General features: G+C 46.3%; 1 protein-coding gene across 1 annotated transcript; it reads left to right on the top strand.

The window, feature by feature from the left end:
- Positions 1 to 490: 490 nt before the first annotated feature.
- Positions 491 to 23,005, top strand: VCP (valosin containing protein). The gene is made up of 17 exons (XM_083884523.1): positions 491 to 572; positions 5,440 to 5,551; positions 5,935 to 6,107; positions 7,871 to 8,013; positions 11,091 to 11,221; positions 12,899 to 13,030; positions 13,444 to 13,546; positions 15,268 to 15,401; positions 15,640 to 15,775; positions 16,698 to 16,810; positions 17,439 to 17,603; positions 17,709 to 17,831; positions 18,874 to 19,086; positions 20,347 to 20,655; positions 21,505 to 21,660; positions 21,991 to 22,145; positions 22,540 to 23,005. The coding sequence occupies exons 1-17, from the start codon at positions 556 to 558 to the stop codon at positions 22,643 to 22,645; spliced, it is 2,421 nt and encodes an 806-aa protein (XP_083740649.1). The 5' UTR covers positions 491 to 555; the 3' UTR covers positions 22,646 to 23,005.
- Positions 23,006 to 23,010: the final 5 nt, after the last annotated feature.

The following is a 23,010-nucleotide window of genomic DNA, read 5'->3' on the forward strand; positions in this document are numbered from 1 at the left end:
CCCTCCACGGCCATTCCTGACCGCGAGCAGGAACGAGGCTGCCTTGAGTGGCGGGAAGAGGCGCGAGTGCGCACCACGCCCTTCCTGATTGGCCCTGCCCTCGGGAATTGCCCAATCTGCGGTTGCTGTGGAGGCGGGACTTCCCTTCCTCATGTTCCCGTCTGTGGCTCTTCGCCATTGGCCGCACGGGAGCTGTCGCTCGAAAGGAGAGCCGCGCTGCGATTGGCTGCAGGAAATGGCGCCTGGCTGGGGACGATTGGCCAGGGCACACGGAGGGGCGGGGCTTAGGCGGAGCCCTCTGTCTCTTTTTTCGTCCTCTCCCATTGGCTGAGGCGGCGGCCGGCCGGAATTTCCGATTGGCCGGCGCACGCTGTTGCTAGGCAGGCGAGGCGGCGTGGGCGGGGCTCCCCTCGCCGATGAGTCGGCGCTGAGGCTCAGCCAGCGCGGACGCCCCGAAACCTCCGCTCGCCGCCCGCGACCCCCGCGACCCTCCGGACCCCCCGCCCGCCGTGAGGAGCCGCCGTCCGCCGCCCCTCGCCCCCTCCCCGCAGCGCCATGGCCTCGGGATCCGAGTAAGTGCGGGCCCCGCCACCTCCCCGCGGCCTAGGCCCCGCCGCGGCCTGGGCCCGGTCCGGCCCGCCCGCTTCACCCGGGGCGGCCCGCGGGCCCCAGGCGGACGAAGGCGGCGCCGGAACGGGGATGAGCCGCTTCCCGCCGTCCGCCCCGCCGCGGCCGGGCCTCGCCGGGAAGTGTCGAGTCATGGCGGGGGGCGAGGCCGGGCCGGGCCTCCCGCCGTGCCACCGCCGGGCCTGGGGCCACCCGCCCGCCGGGCCCTGAACTGCGGAGCGCTTTGTTTCCACACCCGGACCGGGCTCCGCCTGCTCGCAGCGGCCCTGGGCTGCGGCTGGGGCTGGGGCAGGCGAGCGACTCGGCGCTAGCCGAGGCAGACATGTTGTGCCGGGCACAGCCGAGGCGATCGGCGGTGTTTCCGTCTCGGGTGTCTTGCCTCACTCTTCCTGGCTCTACTCAGTTACAGGCTGAGGATCATCTTCCGTGCTCCTCGGGAGTGAGTAACAGCCTCTGCACGCAGCCCACGTGCATTTTCAGCGGAGTAAAATAGAATCCAAAGATAAATTTTCCCAATCCAAGAATACTCGAAGTGACTTTCTGGCTTCGCTTAGAGGCACTTTTGGTCTCTTTTGGTGCCTTTTGGTATTCTTTGAGTATGTTTTCCTTTTCTTTTGCAACTCCTGGAGTCCACGCCTGCTTGGCCGTGCCGGGTCAGTTTCAGTGAGGTGAAATTGCCGAACATTCCGCCTCTGCAGTGGAAGTGACATTCCCAGACCCCGGTTATGCAGCTGGGCGAGGTTAACAGTGCTTTTAAAAAGGGATTTCTACTTCAGCAAAGTTCTTCTCACCCACGCAGAAGCCAGCAAAAGTTAGTTTGCAGCTGGAACACGGTTACTTTTTAGATGCCGTTTTTTGTCATAGCTGCTGGCAGCCATCTTGCTGAGCCAAGCCTCAGCATGGCAAGCAGCATTCCAAAAGCTAAGGGTGTGTAGTTTCTGAAGGGATTCCTGTTTTCCTCTCCCAGCCTGTCTGAAACAATGTTGAAAACTTGGCTTCACAATGGGTCTAAACTCCCTCCGTGGTTGTCTTGTTTCAGCAAGTGTCTGCATAAGTCACCACACACCTCAAACACTTCACCTGGGGATAAAAATGTTTTATGACTTTTTTTCTGTTAATACCTACCTGGGAAAAGCAGTTCAGTCTGTAGATCAGACGTTCAGGTTGGTAAGTAATTGCTCATGGGTTTTATCTGGGAAGTGATTTCACAGGGATGGTGATAAAAAGCCACGGCAGAGTGCAGAAGACATGGCTGATTTCACTTTCATTACTGCAGCTGGGATCATTCTGGGAAGTGACTTTTTGCTTATTTTTAGCACCAACTTGAAGGAACAGCTTGTTTCCTTACTTTAAGAAGGGCTTCGGAGTTGATTATCATTTTCAGAAAGATCACTAATTGGTAATGGCTTTCTGTTCTGGCTCTTCATACCCTCCCCTGTGATGCCTCTGGGCATTATTAGTTGCTGAACAGGGGAGCTCTGACACAGAGAAACCACCAAGTGATGTGATTAAGTCCAGGAAGCTGTCGGGGGGGGTTAGGGTGGATATCAAGAAAATATTCATGCTGAAGGTGGTCGGTCACTGGAACAGGCTCCCCAGGGAAGTGGTCACAGCACCAAGCCTGGCAGAGTTCAGGAAGCATTTGGACAATGATGTCAGGCACGTGTTGTGATTCTTGGGGTTGTCCTGTGCTGGGCCAGGAGTTGAACTTTGATAATCCTAACGGGTCCCTTCCAGCTCAGGGTATTCTGTGATTCTGTAAGTTGTAGAAAGCCTCCTTCATTCTCCCATGTGTGAAATGAGGCTGTAGAACTGCTTTACCGAGAGAGAAAAGGAGGCTCAGGGAACCTGTTACGGTTGGCCTTTAGGGCTAGTACATATTTGCTTCAGTTTTATAGATGTCTTGCACTTCATATGCAAGCTTGGCCATTTGCTGTGCTGGTGATTGTGTCCTCACTTCTGGCTTCTGTCAAAGGGCAGCTTAATACAGGCCTTGAATTTCATTTTAATTCCAAAACAGCCCTAAAGCTACATTTTCTGTTCAGTTTGTCTCTTTGTTAAGTCAGGAGAAGAAAGGAGTGTGAGGGAGCTGACAAATGGAGTGGATCAGGGAGATGATTTGGAGGTTTCCACCAGGCTGTCTCTGACCAGAAGCTCATCAAGGAGCTTTAAGAATTACCTGGGTTAGTTTTCTGTCCCTGTCCTTTCCTGAAGTTTCTCAGCAGGAGTGGGAAAGCTGGCAGGAGAGGATCCCAGCCTATGCATTAGGCTTTGCTGCTTGGTATTTTCTGTCCATGCCCTTCTTCCCACAGATGCTGGAGTTTGAGTGTGGTTGAAGTGCACAGATCTTTTTTGCCCTGTTGTTTCAGCTGCAGCATGAGGAACCCCTGGAGAGTTGCAATGAGGGCACTTGGTGATGATAACAGTATTGTAAATTGCTGCTGAGAGATGGGTAGTGCCTGTCTGTCTAAACCTTACCCTTGTCTGCAGGAGAAATGACATCATTTCCCTGCCCGTCTGACATGTAATTTTGTTGCACCTTTGTTTTTTTCTCCGCAGAACTGTGGGGTCAGAGCACTGAAGCTGACCCTGTACATTTAGCTCCCTGGATGCTCCTTCTTGGCCACTTTTATTCCATTTTTAATGCCTCCAATCCTTTTCAATCATTCTAAGTGTATCTGATATTGATCCAGCCCTCAGTTCTTTGAGCTCTTCCATACTGAAACTTTTTTCTCTTATTTACCAGAACCAAGTGAATTCTTGCTGTGTTTTTATGTACTGCTGTATTTTGGGAGCTACCCAGACTTTCTCTCTAGTATTTTTCCATCTTTTGTTTTGTATACAGTATTGATTGAAAAGCTTCCACTTGTTATCCAGTTCCTTTACCATTTGTTTTTGATCTGGTGTTCAGGCTGTTTTTAGACTGTAATAGCAGTCCCTGCATCCCAGGAGGCAGAACTGTTCAGCAACAGTTCACATAGCCAAAGTCTAGCAGTGTTTTTTTTTACCAAAAGGCCTTGGGATTCACATCTTGTGTGCAGAGGGAGGAGTTACAGTCACACTCTGAATAACCCAAATTATCAGTATCGTGTCTTCCTGATGTCCCTTAGCTGAAGTCTTGAAATTTATTTGCTGGGTTAGTTTCCAGTGGCCAGGAGCTAATGAGGAGGCAAAGTCCTTACATGTAGGTTGTTGGTTTTATGCACTGTTTAACTGTAATCTGCCCTGATAATGCATTTGTTCAGTTTTCTTATTGCTCTCTCAGTTTTCCTGGAAATCGCAGACTTTTTAAGACTTACAACAAGACCACATTTTTAGATTGATGAGCCCTTTCCAGAATGTATGCAGCAGCTTTTAATGTGTCTTTTTTTCTCCTCAGACAATAAACCTGCAATGTCTTACATCTTGCACTCTTTTTAATAAAGAGAGGAAAAAAGGTAACTTTCAATAGTGCTGGCGGTCCAGGAAAGAACCTGTTTTACAGCTTGTTTTGTTCACTTAAAATAATGTTGCCTGTTGTTTGCAACATGTTTCCTGTGCTACCAGCATTTGAGGGAAGCTTGAAAACCTTTTGAAAGCAAGCTGGCTGCTCTCATGCGCTTGCTTGGTATTGTTTCCCCTTTTACATGTCAGAGAAGGGAGCCAACACTGCATAGCCTGTCTTGGAAAAGCCTCTGGCTGGAGGTGGGGAGGGACCTGGGTAACATCACATCATAGGTATGTCACCCCTCTCTGATGGACTCTTAAAAATGCAGTGAGCATTCCAAGTGCTGCCATTTCCACTCAAGGTTTGGTTTCTTCTCGTCATTCTGTCTCCAAAAGGGTGAGATGGAGCCAAAGTTATGACTGCTGCCATTGTCCACAAAGCTTCCTACTCTTTGCCAGGGCTTGCTGCTTGCTTAGGTCCAGGGAAGATTTTTTTTTATTTATTTTCTGTTAGAATCAAGTCAGACTCTGCAAAGTTTTCTCTTCTGGCCTTGGGCATTGGCACAGTCATGTACTTGGAGGAAGCAGTCAGCCCACTGGGGGAAGCTACAGCACTCCACCCCTGCTATGTGTGGCTAATGTACAGCTTCTAAGAGCTCCTCAAGAATAAGGAGGAGTTCCTCAATAATCTCATATTCTGTCACAGAGTGAATTTGCTGTATTAAATTCTGAAGGGGAATGGTTAATCTGCCCTTCTTCCATTTCCTTGATGTTCTACTTGCTCCATTTTGTCAAGGCAAATGAACTATTTCTTGTGGCATTGTAGGCCAGAGCTGAAGTGACTTTTGTGAAGGTATTATGGAAAAGAGCTAAAATAACCCCCAACACAAAATCATTTTCTATGAGCACTTGGGTATTTCTACAGCTTGCTAGGTTTAACAAACAGGCCTAACTGGCTAAACTCTTATAACTCTTCCTGTCAGGGTTGTTGTGGCATTGTCTTTTAATGCCCCTATTTATCTGGGATTTGACACCAAATAGACTTGAACTTTTGTTTTGTTGGCAGCAGCTACATGTGATTTCAGATGAGTCTGACTAATTCATTGAGGCGAAACATCTTACTGTCAGCAACATCTCACTGACCACTTCTTTTCATAGATAGCTTCATCCACTGGAAGTTCACAGTAACATTTACTGACAGAAAACATCCTCCCTTGAACTCCAACAACTGGTCCCTGGGAAGTAATGTTCTCTTTTGTGCTACAAGCAAGTAGAGTTTATAGAAGAAAGACAACAAAGAAACTTGTGGAAAGTGGAGATGAAAACGGGGTGGCTGGAGAGGGCCAGTGTCACTCAGGCTCACATAAGCTGTGTTTTCTCTCCCAGCTCTAAAGCCGATGACTTGTCGACTGCCATTCTGAAGCAGAAGAACAGGCCCAATCGGTTAATTGTTGACGAAGCCATCAATGAAGACAACAGTGTTGTGTCACTGTCCCAGGTGTGTCATCTGTAGAGGCAAGGCATCTAATCTAGTAATTTGCAAGTTGTTGCTGTCTATTAACTTGAAATGTAACTTTGCAACATGAGTACAAGTGTTTGTGTCAGAAGGTACAGCTGTTGCCAGTTGAGGCAAGGTTGTCTTGTTTCCTGACACTCCTCCTTGATAAAATGTTTTTTGCGCCTCAGTTTGTAGAATTCAGTTGAACTTGTGCCCTTCCTCTGGTTGGGTAGAGTGGTAGCTCTGTACCACTGTAGTAAGAGTCTCTGTCCTCTGGATTTATTGTATCACTTCCAGGGTGTAATTTCCAAAGTCAAATAACTCTCAAATGCTTGAATTCCTGTTTTTTTCAAAAGCTTTTTGTAACGTTTTGCTGTTTACAGGCAAAGATGGATGAACTGCAGCTGTTCAGAGGAGACACTGTCCTGCTCAAAGGAAAGAAGAGGAGAGAAGCAGTCTGCATTGTTCTGTCAGATGATACCTGCTCAGATGAGAAGATTCGCATGAATAGGGTTGTTCGCAACAACCTGAGAGTGCGCCTGGGTGATGTGATCAGGTGAGGACACAGTATTTCCTGTGGAAGACATTTGCAGCATCACACATTATCTCGTAGTATCTGAGTTGCCCTATTGCAAAAACAAGTTAAAGCCTGTTAGAAATGAATGCCAGAAAAAAATGGAACAGCCTAATAGCAAGATTAAAAATCCCCCAAGGATGTTTATATTTCAATTCATTTTGTAAAAATAATTTTTAAAATAGGAATGCTTAAAAAATGTTGCAGGGATTTTATTGTGCAGCACTTGCAGGAAGTAGAATCATAAAAATATTTGAGTTGGAAGGGATCTTAAAAGTAGTCATAAAACTTGGAAATAAGGATCTCTGCTTACAGGAGACAGGTCCCGTTCTGTGATAGGAGTGGGTAGACCAGTAGCACATGAGCATTTCCTGAACATAAAAATGATTTAAATAAGGGAAGGCTGACAGCTTCCCTTCCTCTTGAGCATTGTCTCTAAGAAATTGAAAGCCTTGTTCTGACACCAGACTTTCTGAAGTGATATCTGTAATAATTTTTTGTATGCAAAACATGTTACATACAAACTTAGTAACTGAGAGAAATGAGGCTGTTCCACCCATCCCTCTACCACTAAAAATGCAAGTTTTAAACACTGCTGTAATTGGTTCAGAATGGTGCTTTGTGTCTTTGGATTTAGAGTAGAGGTGAATGCTTACTTTAACCTGATGTGAGATTCCTGCTGGAGTCTCTTCTAGCATGACAGCCCATGCTCTCATCATCTCTCTTAGCACTATGTCTGCAGTGGTTCTCAGCTTCCCAAATGTGTTACGAGTTGTCTTGACTAATGGCAAGGTCAGGGAATTTTCACACACTTGCCTTCAAAGTTTTTCTTGCCAATCTTTTACTGTTTATAGTGTTGCTGTGTCCAGGTTTCTGCCAAAATCCAGATTCATGTGCTAATCACTTCCTGATTGAGGTCTGTCAAATATTTTTCTTCTGGGACAGTCTCTCTTTTCTTTTACCCTTTTGCTGTGTCTTCTCTGTAATGCATGTGGCAAAAGAATCTGTTAGGAGTCTCCAACAAAAGTCACATATGAAAAGCTGAGTGCTCAGCTGCCGTTCCATGGCTGTTCTTAGGGGGCGAAGCCAGTTTCTGCCACAGGTGGATACTTCAAGCTATTGCTACAGTAGGCTGTTGTGCTACACTGCAAAATAATAACTGTAGCATGTATTTAAAAAGGGAAAAGGGCTTTCAGCCTTTAACCTAATCATCAGCCCTCACAAAGTGGGACTGACAGACACGTGGCTACAAAGGTGTTTACCCTTGGTTGCTACTGTGAGAGCCTTTGCTTGGAATCAGGTTTGTCAGCAATAGGGATTCTGGGCACTGTAGTGGGAGAGAGGAGGGAAGAAAGTTTTTCCCAGCTCACTTTTCCTTCCAGCTGGTTCTGCTGCAGGTTGTTGGAATAAAAGCTACCTTGTGACTCTCACAGGTCTTCAGGCTACATTAAAGATGTGTGAATGTGATGAGGGTGTCTGCAGAAGAGCAGAAGGGTAGGGGGAAACTATTAAACTGTCCAGTGGTCTTGGACAGGGCTGGAAGGAGTGAAAGGAAGCTTCTGGTTGGTATGTTTTTTGCCTTGTCAGTGATGAAATATTCCTGTGCGGGTAGGAAGTCTTGCCAGGGCTTTTGATGGTCTTTGGATGTTCTTTCCTGGAAAGAGGCACGTCTTTTCTTGTCCAGGTGTAAAACTGAGGTGCAAGTCCAGCACAATGTGGCTAACTGGAGTTTTCTTCTTTTACAGCATCCAGCCTTGCCCAGATGTGAAATATGGCAAACGTATCCACGTGCTGCCAATTGATGACACGGTAGAAGGGATCACGGGGAATCTGTTTGAGGTCTATCTCAAGCCCTACTTCTTGGAAGCTTACAGACCTATCAGGAAAGGTAATAATGCCTGTCATTGAAGTCCTCATGGCCACAAATGTGAGCTAATCCTGAGACTAAATACAGAGAATTTCTAGAACTTTGCACAGATCTCCATGAAGCATTAGACCAGCATCTGTAGGGAGAGATTTTGCTAGTGGTGATTTAAATTTTCCATAATCTTCAGAAGGAATGATTGCTGCTGCTGGCTGGAAGAGCAGTTTGGTAGTTCTCCTGCAGCTTTTTTAGCTGTGTGAGATGGGAGGACATCAGAAAGGCTCAGGTGGAATTTGAGAGAAAATCTCATTAAACTAAGTTGCTACCATGTGATGTAATTGATAAGTTGCCTGCATATTAATCAGTTGGGTGTATGTTGTGCTAAACCAGTTCCATTAGAGACCATCTTTCATTTATGTGATAATTGAAGGGGACTCCAGTTCAGATCCCCACATCTGGAGTGGTGGAGTCGGCTGCTATCGGGTGCTGAATGTGGTGATGTGCATATAGCTGCCATAGAAATTACCATATGAGCATTGTGTAACAATTCACATCATGCAATTTAGTTAATTTCCTATTCTTGCCTAAAATCAAATTACCCTGACCCATACACTGGACTTTTCCATCCTCCCACATCATCCACCAAGTGCAGCCAGGTCCTTGAGGAAAACCAGAACCATGTGTGGAAAAGCAGAACCATGTGTGGGTTTGCCTTTGCCTGAGGCAGCAGTGACCCAGCTGTTTATCCCAGCATTTTTTTTCATGTGCACTACAGGAACTTTGTCTCCTTCTACAGTATGTAAAATGTTGGCTGGGGAGGAGCAGTCACCAGGTGGCTTTTGCTAAAGGTGTGTCCCAAAGTTTGCTGCTCCCACCAGCCTTTGCTCTCCCTGTAGTCATGAGCAGTCCATTGTATAATTTGGTTTTCCAGACGCTGGTGCACAATAGGGAATACAATATACCCTCTCAAAACTATACATGCTTTGCCTGTCCCTGGAATTTGAGTAGCCTTGGTGCCTGATGTTCTCTCATAAGATCCAAAGACCTTTTTTTCCTCTTAGAGCAAAGAATAATATAGAACAGGCTTCCAGTGTGCTGGGGCAGGTCCCAGCACATTGCAGTAATCTGTGTCTCTCTGGAACTGGCAGCAAGACAGCACACCTTTTCCCATATATTTACTAGTTCTTCAGGATTCTGCATTTGTTCAGGAATGAAGTTCCAAAATGTTATCAGTAGTTACTGGCCTGGACACTTTCCTCTCTGAGTGATGTTCTTAAATATATTGACTTCAAACGAGACCTGAATCACGTTCAGCAACGTGCTGTTTAACAGCACCAAGCTTGCCAGAATTCCAGAAATGTTTGGATAATGCCATCAGGCACGTGGTGTGGTCCTTGGGGCTGTCCTGTGGAGGACCAGGAGTTGGAGTCAGTGATCTCCATGGGTCCATTCCAGCTGAGGAAATTCTGTGATAAGAATCAGGCTGGCTTCAGGTGTATTAAAAATATATTAAAGTATATTAAAAATCTTTTAAATGCTCAAGCGCTACTGTAATCAGCCTGGGATTGGAAGACATTGGGAGGGTGATGTAGGAAAGGTGGTATTACCAGTAGTTCCCAGTGGATGGCTCCCGAAGTACAGAGCAGATGGCAGTGCTCAGTTCACTCCTCAGATTTGTCTCAGGACCAGTGATTCCATTGCATCATAAGCCACTTCTGCAAAGAACAATACAAACATAGTCTTAGCCCAGGCAGCAAGGACAACAAACCTCACCAGAGGGGACACCTACCCCCAGTGAGGTGTTAAAAAACACACCTTGAGAGCAAACATGAATAAACGCTGTCACCAGCTACTATTACACACTGAATGCTTATAGCAAATTTGGCTTAACATACTCTGCTCAGATCTGTCGTTATGCCAACCCTTTGTGTCCCCATGATGGCTGCCAAAAAGGACTGTTGTCCTTTGATCCCAGCATGTGACTAAATATCAGACAGCTACTTGTTCCCCACCCAGCTGTGGGATGGGGCGTAGATCAAGAAAAGGAAACACTTATGCATTCAGAACATCTTACTAATTAAAACAAAGTAAAATATAATAATAATAGTAGTAGTAATGGAAAAATGGGGATGAAACCTAAAAAGACAGGTGTTGCATGACACCTGAGAGCAGGAGTTGCTCACCACCTGCTGAATGATGCCCAGCCTATCCCTCATCAGTGTGTGATGTCTCCCAGTGAAATCCCCATGGTTTATACACTGGGCATGGTATTCTGTGGCGTGGAATATCCCTTTGTCCAGTTTGGGTCAGCTCTCCTGGCCATGCTCCCTCCTGGTTTCTTGTGTACCTCTCACTGGCAGAGCATGGGAAACTGAACTGTGCTCGAGTTAGGGTAAGCACTGCTGAGCAACTGCTGAAACAGTGTCTTATCAACAATATTTTCATACTGAATCCAAATCACAGCACTAGAGAGGAAATGAACTCTATCCCAGTTGCAACCAAGACATGTATACCAACTAGCACTCTTGACTAAATTCACTTCTTCAGGGTAATTTAAGGAATAACTGGGAGGGTGAGTAGAAAACCAAGTGCACTTTTGGAGTTGTGTTTGTAACACTTCTGCTATACCATAGATGAAAGTACACTATAGACACAAGTCGAAGTGCAGCCAGGAGTCACAGTGCAGTGTTACCACATTATTCTGCTTCTGGAGACAAACAATTATAACTAGTAGTACCTAGTTACAATAAATTCAAAATTAATTTTTTTTAAGTTGGGGCTTTTTGCCTTTTCTCGAAATGTTAAATTGAAACTCAACAGGAAAAAAACGTGATTTCTTGCTTTGTGTTTTGTATTTGGGCAGGATATTCTTTTCTATTGTTTGCTGGTTTTTGCTGGATAAAATTTGAGAACTGGAACAGTGCTCAAGCTGTTGCAGTGGATGCAGCTCTTGAGTTTAACATGCAAAGCAGTGTTATAAATGCCACAGTGTCTGCCTGTGTGACCCACTTCCTTAAAAACTCTGGGGCTGCTGGTCATACAGGGGTTGACATTTTGCAGACGTGTGTTTCAACAGGCCATTGACATGTGGGGTTTTACAGGTGACATCTTCTTGGTGCGTGGAGGGATGCGTGCAGTGGAGTTCAAAGTGGTGGAGACAGATCCCAGCCCGTACTGCATAGTGGCTCCGGACACAGTGATCCATTGTGAGGGAGAGCCCATCAAACGAGAGGTGAGCAGAACCCTGCCATGTAGTTCTCCTGCTGGATCTCCTCTGTCCAAAGCCTGTTTCTGGGACAGAGCTTGAGGGTAGCAGTGTTTGCAGTTCTGGTTTTGACATTTTGTCTACTGAGTGTCATGGTCAGAAAGTCTGGTTTCAGGAGATGAGCTGCTGCTGGAGGTAGTCAGAGAAAGGTACTTCCAAGTGTCTTCCTCATATGCTGAAAGCACCAGGGGGTAGGTTTGCTGATGAGATGCCATGCTTTGGCAGCAGTGTTTTGCATCTGCTTCCACTGTGCTTAGATGCATCTTTTAATTCCAGTATTCCCTTGATCCATAGCACAGAGAGCTTACAATGGTGCTAAGTTTCATGCCATGTGAAAAGAGTAATGGGCACTTTTTCCAAGAGAAATTTGAAATCCCCAAATGGTTTACATTAAAAAAAAATATCCCCACATGGTATTTGGTGTCTAGCCTTGAGTGTTGCAACCTTGTGGCTGCCTGGGGGGCTTATCTGACAGGTCTTGGTGACCTTACTGTACAAAGTAAGAAATCTCAGGAAAATGAGCTAAGGTGGGTGCATACTTAATATAGTCAGTACCTTTTTCTGCCTGCAACTAGTGTGAGTACTGGTTTGCCATTAGCTACCTTCTGAAACACACCTCTGTGACTCTTGTGAGACTGTACCTGGGCACTCCATGCATCCCACTTGGCCTCTTCAGGCCACAGCAGGGATAGACAGGAGTAAATTCAGTCTAGACCACCAAAATTATGAGGAGCTGGAGGTCAGGAATAAAGGAGGAGCTGGGATCATGGGATGATGCAGCCTGGAGAAGAGAAGGCAGAGGGACAAGTCTAATAGCAGCTGCCTGATGGGAAGGGTTAGATGATCAGGCTCTTCTGAGAGCTGTGTCCAGGGGCATGACTGGACATACTAGCATAAGCTGGATCAAGGGAAATTTCAGGCAGATACTTGGAAAAATGTTTCCCCCAGTCCAGGAGCAGAGCCCAGAGAGGGCAGGAATCTCTAAAATTGAGACCTTCGGTGCTTGTTAGGTCTAGCCCATGAGTGACCTGCTTGAAGTAGGTGGGACTTGAACTAAGCCACTCTGAGATTCCAGACTATGTTATTATTTTAGTATGGCTTAAATAACTGAGGCCAGTAAAGGTTTGGACAGCTGAATGGATGGATACTGTAAAGGAAGAGTTGGTTACAACTGATCTTATCTATGTGTCTGGACCTTAACATTCTGTGCTAATTGAAGTCCATCTCAAAAGGTAACACTGCACCTGGGTAACTGACAGATAGAATATTCCAAATAGTTAGACAGCATTTACTCTAAGGAGTAAGTATATTTTATACTGACATTGTCTCTTGTTACTTCCATTAGCACCATCAAAGAGTCACAGAGCTTGTTTTGTGCTAGAGTCTGTAGGGAACCTGGCAGCAGAGGCTGTCATTCCAGAGGGTGGGCTTCAGTGAAGTCTGAGTACGTGCAGGCAGTTCTCTTTATATGTCTGGGAAGACAGCTAAGAAACAATTACAGAAGACATCAGGAAGACTTGAAAGGGTGAATCTCAAGACAGGCAAGAAATGTCTAAAAAGCCGTATTCTTGGCTTCTGTAGACTGGGAGGGGTTGTTGAACTATTGTTTTCACTGAGATGTTTAATGTATTTCCTCCTGGGCAGGATGAAGAGGAGTCGCTGAATGAAGTGGGCTATGATGACATTGGTGGCTGCCGGAAGCAGCTGGCTCAGATCAAGGAGATGGTGGAACTTCCCCTCCGACACCCTGCTCTCTTCAAGGCCATAGGGGTGAAGGTAGGTCCCCTCGTGCAGGCAGATAAATGGGCTTGCCCTGGGAGATGTCTCTCCATGGCAGAGATTTAGGAGGTATTGGAGAGGGGAATAAATAATATGTGGTGTGAATTTTGGGAGGTTTTTTTAATGCTAGTGTTTGAAAGGCATTTGCTTACATGTTCTGGACACAGACTGAAACACTGGCAGCTTGTAAAGCAGAGTGATGCTTTGAATCAGTGCTGCCAGTTACTGGCAAGATTTTTGTTGTGTGTTGTGTGAAGTAGTAAGAGTGTTGATAGCAATGCTGACATGGCAGCTGTTGCATAAGTTTGCATCACAATTTCAAACTGGCATTATCATCACTTACAAATTCACTGTGAAGCTGCTTAAGGAGTCAGATACTCACAACCTAAGTCCCTTGCCTTTGTCCTCAGCCTCCACGTGGAATCCTGCTGTATGGTCCTCCTGGCACTGGTAAAACACTGATTGCCCGAGCAGTGGCCAACGAAACGGGAGCTTTCTTCTTCCTGATCAATGGTGAGTTTTGTGGCTGTTTCGGCCCCAGTTCTGGTGTGTACTCACTTGTCCATCTTATGGTAAGGAATGGTGTTAGTAGGGCTTCTAGAGCCCCATTGTCTTCCTGACATCCTTCCTTACCTCTTTCAAGCATGCCTCTGGGATTTGGAAGCCCTTTGTTTGGAAGTATCTTTAGTGGCATTTCCCTGAAGCTCGATTGTATTGTAGCAGAGTGCTTGGAAGATTGTGCTGAGACAGAGGGATTCAGTGTCTGTCCATTTGTGTTGATGAAAGCAGAACTGGCAGGGCTTCTGGCTTTGCTCCCACCATGTTCCATTCAGAAAAGAAGTGGCTGCTGTGGATTCCTCTTTCCCCTCAAGTAAAGCACAAAGATCTCTTTTGTTTCACAGTACATTTGGAAGGGACTTCCCCTGAAAACTACAATGAGGTGCTTTGGACTTAGCTTAAGTGACAGAACTCCTATTAACTCTCATCTATAGCAGTTGAGGTGGCTACTGGTTGATACCTAGTAAGGACCAGATTCTGATTTTTCCACACTGCTTTTCTGTCCCATTTTAGTCGGTGCTGGAATAAGAGGACATTTTTTACTGAAGGAATGCAGCTTTTCTTCTCTGATTTCAATCATGTGATAGCAAAAGCCAGTATAGCACAACGCTGCAGTGACAAGCAGTAGAATTAGGGGTTGCTTTTATCTCAAGGTAGTGGGTGTAAACGGGCTGATTTTGCCCCTGTCACCCCATCATGTACTTCCTCAAGTTTGTGGAAGCTGTCACTGAATGCTAATGCAGCAGCTGTTTCTTTAGATGTTTATACATCTGTTGCATAATAAAAACAATACTCAGGGTTAACGATGCATCCGCTGCCTGCTGACCCCAATCCGGAGCTGCAGGCAGTGCTGTAGACAGAGCTGGTAAGAACCGGTGAGTTACCTGTAATGAAGTACTCGGAGCATATGCCCACCCCTGTGTCTCTGCAGCTGGCAGCTTTCTATGCATGAGGTCAGGTTTATTTTTCTTGGATCCTTTACAAGCATATTTTCTCTTCATTACCACTGCCATCAGCATGAGAGCAAAATCTGTAAAAACAGAATAAATCTCTAAACCTGCACTAGTGTTCAGCAGTTGTAGATGTCAGGGGAATGCTGTCCATCCATTTGGGATCACTGTGCTTACACATTTTTATTTTGTATTTGTCCTTTGAGAGGAGATAGGGTTTGAGTTTTTGTTTGTTTGTGGTTGGTTGGTTGTTTTGACTTTTTTTAAACTAATTTATAGGATTATACAGAGGTAAATATGTACCTGTGCAATGTCAACTAAAGATGGCTTCATAGAGCTTTCTCCTACCCTATCCTGATAATTCATCACCTTACAATTTGATTGCTTCTCTTGCAAGCTAGGACTGGCATTAACTGTGTGTGGTGGCACATTACAGAGAAGCTCACCAAGTGTGAAATAGGGTAAGGAAAGAGGCAGCTAAAGGTAGCTCATTGACTAGTGCTGCGTTCTCTTAGAGTAAACTGGAAACATCAAAATAATGATAGAAACTAATTCTGCATGCTGATCTTGCCTTTCAGCTGCAGATTTAGTGAATTTGATTGATAGTATTTGCTTTGGCTTGAAATATGGCTTGTCCCGTGTGGATGTTGTACTAAAAAAATTCAGCTGCATGTTTTTGGGGCTAGCTGCCTCGCTTCTGAGTGGCACAGCATTGCTATTTTTTAGGTCCTGAGATCATGAGCAAGCTGGCTGGTGAGTCTGAGAGCAACCTGAGGAAAGCCTTTGAAGAAGCAGAGAAGAATGCTCCTGCCATCATCTTCATTGATGAACTGGATGCCATTGCTCCTAAGAGAGAGAAGGTAAAGAGAGCCTATAGAAGGTAAATTAGTATGCACCTGGCATGAGTCTCTGCATTTCAGTACAGGATAAAGCAGCATTTCCTTAACACCTGACTTCAGTTGGACGTGAGGACAGTCAGATACAGTTCATGACATTTGTTACCATTTTGTGGGTGTTGTATCTGCTGGCTCTGATGCAGTTCTGGCTGCCGTGCCCTTGTAGAGCTGTTGGTCTCAGCGCTGCTTTCTGTCCCCGCAGACCCATGGAGAGGTGGAGCGTCGCATCGTGTCTCAGCTGCTGACCCTCATGGACGGGCTGAAGCAGAGGGCACATGTGATCGTGATGGCAGCCACCAACAGACCCAACAGCATCGACCCCGCGCTCCGGCGATTCGGTAACCGCCCCTGCCCTCTCCTTCCTGTATGTCACGCACTTTGTGACAGGCCGTGCTTCAGGGTCCCCATAAGGATTGAGCAGAAAGCCATGCTGAATGTGCGTTACATAAACTATTGACGTGTTTCCAGCTCCTTGCTAGAAGTTATTTTCCAGGCTTGCAGCCTTTGATGTCATTTTCTGTGTTGTATTAGGTGAGAATGTGTAGAAATAAAATAATACTTTGAAGTGGGAAAAGTGTGCTAGCCTCTGTTAGGTGAAGCTATTTCAGGACACACTTAAGGAGGAAATGCCTAAGGGGATGCATTAGATTGCAGAAGGCCTTATTTAGGTTTCTTTTATTAATGAACAGTACAGTAGTTTCTCTGACTTAGTTTTTCAAAAAATGAATATCTGGTGTATGACCAGTTGGTAGAGTCTGTAATAGAAAAGCTGTCAAGTGTGCAGGGGGAACTGGCCTCTTAAATGTGTAGTGAGCACAGCTGTGACTAGAGGAAAAATAGAGGTGCACATGTCATAGTGAATATTGCAGTGATGCCCTGTTTTCCTCATGTGTTTCACCACTTGGGTAATGCTGTGAACGTTCTAAAAAATTAAATCTCTCAGTATTTTTGAACTCTGGTGACACAAAGGTAGAAATAAACAAAAATGTCTCATGCTATGTTGGTTCAGTGAAGCTTATTTTCTGTGCTGTATAATCTCCAGGTCTTATTGTTAGTTTCCCAGTAGTCTCATTTTCCCTAAATGCCTAATGCCTTTCCTCCTTCTCTGATCTGTCTCTTTTACTGGGCCGATAAACTCAAAACTCTGTAGTTTTCGGATAGTTTGTGGAAAACATGACTTTGTTCAGTCAGAGGAAGGCAGCAACTGCAGCTTCTGTGGTGTGCAGAATCAACAGCTCAACATGTGCTTGTACTCCCCAGGTCGTTTTGATAGAGAGGTAGATATTGGTATCCCCGATGCCACTGGGCGCCTGGAGATCCTGCAGATTCACACAAAAAATATGAAACTGGCTGATGATGTGGATCTGGAACAGGTGAGTAGTATGCCATTAGGAGAGCTTATCTGGTGTCCCAGTGCTCAGTTTCATAGTAGAAGAATTGTTAACGCTTGATCATACAAGTGCAGTGGCTGAATTAGGACAGCATGGAATTGCATCAGTGTGTCATCTCTGGGATTCCTTCAGACCAGTTTACCAGTGACCAAACATCCTTGCTCACTAGTTAGGAATGGCACGCCTAAGTGAAACAAATGTGTATAATTCCAATCTGGAAGTGCCTTGCCACTGTTGTCCTGGGTTTGTTTGCTGTGTCCTTGCCTTTAAAAGTACAGCAGCCCTGAAAAAGCTCACACACAGCTGGGTGAGCATTGTGGTGTCACTGCACCACCAGTAAGCTGGATGGTTCCTGTCATCTCTGTCCTGAATGAAGAACTGCAATCCTCAGGGTTACCTTTCTGCACACCATCTGAATTCCAGATGCAGATTGGATCTCTAGTAGGTAGATTCGATCTCTAGGACTCAGTGTCTTTGCCTGAGTATTAGCACTTGTCTTGAACATGCAACAAAACCCTGGTATTGCTCTCCTCCCTTCCCAGTGAGGGACCAGAGCATGTGTTGCCCTTGCTTGTATCCCTGTGAGTCATGGTAAGTGCTCTGCTTTCAGGTGGCAAACGAGACCCATGGCCATGTTGGTGCTGACTTGGCTGCTCTTTGCTCAGAAGCTGCTCTTCAGGCTATCAGAAAGAAGATGGATCTCATAGACCTAGAAGATGAAACCATCGATGCTGAAGTGATGAACTCTCTGGCTGTGACCATGGATGACTTCAGGGTAATGCAGGAGTGCCCCTCATTCTTCTGGGTGCTATTAATTGCTTCTCTGAAGAAAGAATGTAGCATGTTAGATTTCATATAATACCATTTCTTCTAACAACAGTGGGCTCTGAGCCAGAGCAACCCTTCTGCTCTTCGAGAGACTGTGGTGGAGGTGCCACAAGTTACCTGGGAAGATATTGGTGGCCTAGAAGATGTAAAGAGAGAACTCCAGGAGCTTGTACAGGTAAGGCTTTACAACAGAATTTTTGCTTAGCCAGCTTAAAAAAAAAAAATCCAGAATATCTTCGGTTTCCTGTTTGGGCTGGAAACAGAGTAAATGCAGAGGCTTTATGGCATCTACTTGTAATGGACTATAAATACCATGCTGTTCCATCTTGGCGAACTTGGGGAGGAAGGTGCTGGGAAACAGCATCAGGTTTTCCTGAGCTGAGTCTGCAGTGACATTTTATGGGGGTGTTGTGCAACATGCAGAAACAGCCAAGTTCTGCCTCTCTTAAGTGGAGACCAGCAGTGGGACTACTGGTGAGAATCATCCTACATGATAGCTTTATCTGCCAGGCACTGGATGAAGGTGCTCATATAGAGAGCTTCTGAAAGGCTCCCCATCAGCCTTAGCTCGGGGACAGGTGAGAAGTAATTGTGAAGCCCTCTACAAAAGCAAAGAACAGGACAAAATGTTACTCCAGGTGTCTGCAGTGGCTTGGTTTGGGTTTGATACATTCCTGCTTTCAGCTGGCACTGTAGAAACATCCTGTCTGTGAATAAAAGAATCTAAATTTTCAGTCTAATTTTCTGATGTTAAAATCATCACCTGTCTTGTATATGACCTCGTTGCTGAGGATAAAGGCTCACATCAGACATCTTGCTGTCTCTGGAGAGCAGAGCAAATAGGTTAGGTAATGAGCTGTTCCCTTTTGCTTCTGCAGGGCAGAGTGAAGCTGAGGTTAAGTGTGCTGGAAAGTACTGAACTGGTACTTGAGAAAGTACTGAACTGTACTTTGTTCCTAGAGGTAAATAGGTAGTTCTAGGTACCTTTCCAAGCCAGTGTCCACTTAAAAACTGCAGCAGCACCTGACAGGATCTCGTGTTTAATCCACCAGAAATATCAGGTAGTGCTTCTGTATAACCAAAACTGACCCAGAGAAATGTGTCCCTTCCTGTGGAGTTGGATGGGATGATCTTTCCAAGGTCCCTTCCCACCCAAACCATTCCAAGGTAGCCTGTTGTGGCTCATCATGAGAGGTTTTCGTTTTGTTCTCTTTCAGTATCCTGTGGAGCACCCAGACAAGTTCCTCAAATTTGGCATGACCCCATCAAAAGGGGTTCTTTTCTATGGGCCACCTGGTTGTGGTAAGACACTGCTGGCCAAAGCCATTGCCAATGAATGCCAGGCAAACTTCATTTCCATCAAGGGGCCGGAATTGCTCACCATGTGGTTTGGTGAGTCTGAAGCCAACGTGCGCGAGATCTTTGACAAGGTAAGCATTTCTCCTACTCCCGTGTTATCTTTGTGCTGAGGTACCCCCAAAACTTTGTCTCCGCTGCATCTGTCTTACTGGGTCTTGTTTGTGTCTTCTGTATTTTCCCCACTTGCACTGAGAGCAGGAGCTCTTTCCTGTTGTTGGAATTAATCCTCTTCAGCAACATACCTGTTGAAACTGTTTTCTCTGAATGCAGTTGGCATCTGTCAGTAAAGGGTGATAAATTCCCCAGTGTCTTTGGCAGAGGGTATGGTTAGGAGGGCATATGTATGGAAACATAGATTAACACCTCATTAATTGTTTCATCTGCAAATTTTTCAGAATATCCTGTGGGTTCTAGTCCTGAAATATACACAGATTAGAAAGGAGCTCACTCCTGCTCAGTTGTCCCTTAGTGTCATCTCCTGTCCCGGAAGGTGTCTGCATGGATTATCGTGTGAATCCCTGCTCTTGTGGCCAGAGATGGCGCTGTTAGAAAAAAGTTGACAGGAATGTGGAGAAAAATTTAGGTGGGAGGGAACCTCAGAGACTGAATAGTTCAGCTATTTGTCCAGAGCAGGGAGATGACTTTGAAATTTCATCAGCTCAGTGCATTGAGTTCTGGACATGTGTGAAGGGTGGAGAATCCCTGACCTCTCTGGGCCTGTGTGCTGGTGTTGGAGCGCTCCCATCATGAACGATTTTTTTTCCTTTTTTTCTCAATGGGGTTTTCTCAGCTGCTCACAGGTCTCCATGTCAGGAGGCTCCCAACATCTTCCAAGATGGGGGCTGGAGAGGAGTGCGTGAGTCAGGGCTGCAGCAGGCACCTCCTTGTGCCTGTGATCTTTCCTCCTTTCACTGCACACTGTGAAGAAATATCCAGTTCCTTCTAACTACACATTAGGTAGCTGAAGACAGTTGGATTTCTCCCTTCCATTGGATATATCTCACCTGCTTGAGTGCCTGAATAACCAGTTGACATCTTCAGGTCTTGCAGGGAGAGTTCTAGTCCAGCAAAATGGATCTGTTTTTCACTCTAGGTGTTGGAGTTACTACTTTTCTGCCTGATTCACAATGTTCCCACTTAAGGGAAATCCAACTTGTTGTTCCAGGGTTGTGTGGCAAGGGACTGCTCTGGAGCAGCTCTTCCAAGCTCCTTGTGGAGAGCTTCTGGAACTCCTGAGCTGTGTTGATGTTAAGGAAGGCTTAGTGTGAAGTCAGCATGCTCCTTGTTGGGAAGTATTAGCATGGAATAATGGTGCCCACTGCTTTTTGCAGGCTCGCCAAGCAGCCCCGTGTGTGCTCTTCTTTGATGAGCTGGACTCCATCGCCAAGGCCCGAGGGGGGAATATCGGTGATGGTGGCGGTGCTGCAGATCGTGTCATCAATCAGATCCTGACCGAGATGGACGGCATGTCCACCAAGAAAAACGTCTTCATCATCGGTGCCACCAACAGGCCAGACATCATTGACCCAGCCATCCTGCGCCCCGGCCGCCTGGATCAGCTCATCTACATCCCCCTGCCCGACGAGAAGTCCCGGGTTGCAATCCTTAAGGCCAATCTGAGGAAATCACCAGTTGCAAAGGTAGGATCTGCATCCTGACTATTTCTGACTTGGGTTTGCTGTGTGCTGTTCATGTTCCTCACAGGCCGTGGACAGCACAGAGATCTGGAGGCTCATCTGTATAGTAGGATGAGAAAGGAAGCTGGAGCTCTGAGGTTAGGTGTCAGCAAAGCTGGAAATTGGTCTGCAGGCAGAGCAGCTCTTTGTCACTTGATGGGGTTCTGCTGACATTGCAGGATTGGAAAAGCCTATTTTGGTGAGGTGGAAAAGGTTCTTGCACTCTTGGAAAAAAATATGTGTAGAACACACAGGTGTGAAATACAAATTGAAGAGAAGCCGTTGGAGTGAGTTGTTGCTGAACCCTGTGATAGGCAAGAGCTATGTTCCTTGCCTGGGAAGAGACAATAACACAGCTCAGAGTTAATCAAAGAAAAACAGACATGAAGTGAGAGTCCAAGCTCTTTTTCATACCAAGCTTACCTGATTAGTTTTGAAGGACCTTGCAGTAATACTCTCTCAGCTGAGGGGAGAAGGAGTAGGTCAGCTGTCTTGGTCTGCTTTTGCCCCATCTCTGTTTCCAGTCTGATGGTGTTTGTTTGACTCCTCGTGCTGAGACCTGAGCAAGTCGTATCCTAAATCTGTAAGTGCAGAGGCATTTACAGCCACTTTGTGGATTCTTGGTGGGTGTGAGAAGCATAGCCTGCTTTTATGTGTGGTTAACTCTTCCTGAAAACAAGAATCTTAACAGCTGATCTTTCCAAAATTGGCCATAGTTAAGGCAGCACCTTGATATCCTGGGATCTAAAGACACCTCTCTTGAGGATGTGAGGTGTAAAGGAAAGGCCTCTCTTCCTTTTTATTTTACTGTAGGATGTTGACCTGGATTTCCTGGCTAAGATGACCAATGGCTTCTCAGGGGCTGACCTTACAGAAATTTGCCAACGTGCCTGCAAATTGGCCATCCGCGAATCCATCGAGAGTGAGATCAGGCGAGAGCGTGAGAGGCAGACCAACCCTTCTGCCATGGTGAGTGGGACACTGAGCTTTCCCTACCCACATGTGTGAGGTGTGATGTGTTCCTGTGTCATCCTCATCAGGGGATGAGTGGGCTCTTGCGCAGAGCGTGGAGCTGGAGCACTTTGTTCTCATCTTGTGGGAGGTTGAGGACCTTCCTAGGATGCCTCATGGTCAGCATTGCTCAGGAGGTGCCTTCTGCAGCCCTGACTCATGCACACCTCTCCAGCCCCTGCCTTGGAGGGTGTTGGGAGCCTTCTGGTCTGGGGGGAAGCTGTGAGCAGCTGTTGGGCCCTTGGAGCTTTGGCAAACAGCTCACCTGGTCCCTCTGTCCTGCTGCAGGAGGTGGAGGAGGACGATCCAGTTCCCGAAATCCGCAGGGATCACTTTGAGGAGGCCATGCGCTTTGCTCGCCGCTCTGTCAGTGACAACGACATCAGGAAATACGAGATGTTTGCACAGACCCTACAGCAGAGCCGTGGCTTTGGCAGCTTCAGGTACCTGTGGCATGTGAGGGGTGGGCAGCAGTGTGGCTCAGCCAGTCCCTGAGTACAGCACTGAGGCAGCTTTCTGATGGGTTCTGGGCAACAAATCTCTTTTGCATTGCACATTCCTGTTCAGTCTTGTGCATAGAGCACCACTTCAGTGTGGCAGGTGGAGGCTGTGCTGCAGGTTAGTTGTAGCTGCTCTGTTGGTGCTGCCATTTTTCCTTTAACTCAAGTGGCAGCCAGCAGCCATGAGCCCTTTGACCTTCCCTAAGGCTTCATCTCATTCCTCCTTGCCCATCCTAGTTGTCACTGGGAGTTGGCACAGAGGGAGGGGATGGTGCTGAGCAGCAAAGAGGCTTTTGAACAGCTTCTCTTCTCTCCTCTCCTGCACTGCTGCATTCAGGTTCCCATCAGGCAACCAGGGCGGCGCCGGTCCCAGCCAAGGCACAGGAGGTGGCAGCGGGGGCAACGTGTACAGCGAAGACAATGACGACGATCTCTACGGTTAACTCGCTGTCCTCCGTGGACCAAACTCCACATCAGGCCACGTTGTACAGGGAAAAATCCAATGTTCAGTGGACTCTTGGCTTCTTCATTCCTCAGTCAGAACAGTGTAGCTGCACGTCAGACTTTGTACAGGGAATGTTATCTGCAAACGCAAATCCAGAGCGGTGTTCAGTTGGGAGGCAGACAGTGAATTAACAAGGAGGGGAACTGACTTAATTTCTGAGAAATTCCTGTTCTAGTTTATGTGGCAGAATCAGCAGCTTTAGCAAGGGTACAACGCTAGCCTGTATTAAAGAAAAACAAAACCCCACAAAAATAATAAAAAAAAATAATAAAAATCCCACAAAACTCTAGCAAGGTCCTGGCA

The sequence above is a fragment of the Zosterops lateralis genome, assembly GCF_965231275.1.
Source record: "Zosterops lateralis genome assembly, chromosome: Z".
NCBI classification, from domain to species: Eukaryota; Metazoa; Chordata; class Aves; order Passeriformes; family Zosteropidae; genus Zosterops; species Zosterops lateralis.

Bases quoted from the DNA above. Each gene is read 5' to 3' on its own strand.
- VCP (XM_083884523.1), top strand. The intron at 15,402-15,639 runs GTAAAGAGAGCC...CTGTCCCCGCAG, and splicing joins TTGCTCCTAAGAGAGAGAAG to ACCCATGGAGAGGTGGAGCG. The intron at 19,087-20,346 runs GTAAGCATTTCT...TGCTTTTTGCAG, and splicing joins TGCGCGAGATCTTTGACAAG to GCTCGCCAAGCAGCCCCGTG.